Source organism: Penaeus monodon, chromosome 15 (assembly GCF_015228065.2).
Source record: "Penaeus monodon isolate SGIC_2016 chromosome 15, NSTDA_Pmon_1, whole genome shotgun sequence".
NCBI lineage: Eukaryota > Metazoa > Arthropoda > Malacostraca > Decapoda > Penaeidae > Penaeus > Penaeus monodon.
The window spans coordinates 47,063,677-47,064,227 of record NC_051400.1 but is presented as its reverse complement, the minus strand read 5'-3'; the positions used below and the strand labels follow the sequence as shown (position 1 = coordinate 47,064,227).

Below are 551 nucleotides of genomic sequence, written 5' to 3'. Positions count from 1 at the left end.
TGCACACAATATCAAGTAATGGACACTGGGTTTACATGAGATATCTGTCACTCAAAGCAAGAAGATCGCTCAAACTCGTGTTTCCCAACAGGAAAACTTGCACCAGGAGACACTGAAGAAGCAGTTCAAGCTCGTGAGGAAGGAAGTGACGACGTCCACCGTGATGCACTGGGGGGAGATCCGCCTCGACCGCCAGCACCTGTCCAAGTTCATGGGGAAGAGGCAGGCGAGTCGCAGCCAGCAGGATGTGTACCTGCCGATCCGCGGGGAGGAGGACCCTTGCCTGGTGAGTCTCCTCGTGGCTTCGAAGGCTCGTGAACAGGAGTCGAACGTGTGTTGCTCTCTCTGTTTCGTGTTTTGATTCACTCCGTCTCTATCTGTTTGGTGATCGTATCTATCCGTCTCTCTGTATTTCGTGTTTTATTCACTCTATCATCGTCTGTCTTTCTGTTTTACTACTCGAGAAGTTATTAAGAAATTCCTCTGACTAAATTTCCCACAAGCCAGTAAAACTAAACAGGAGGATTCTGGTCTTAGACTGAACCTGCTGC

At 49.2% G+C, this 551-nt stretch overlaps 1 protein-coding gene across 1 annotated transcript in view; it reads left to right on the top strand.

The window, feature by feature from the left end:
• The window catches only part of LOC119582057 (legumain-like), a 7,170-nt gene that overhangs the window by 5,428 nt on the left and 1,191 nt on the right, over positions 1-551 (top strand). Inside the window, exon 7 of the mRNA XM_037930298.1 lies at positions 92-286. Within this exon, the coding sequence (XP_037786226.1) occupies positions 92-286 (195 nt within the window). The remainder of the gene's footprint in view (positions 1-91; positions 287-551) is intronic.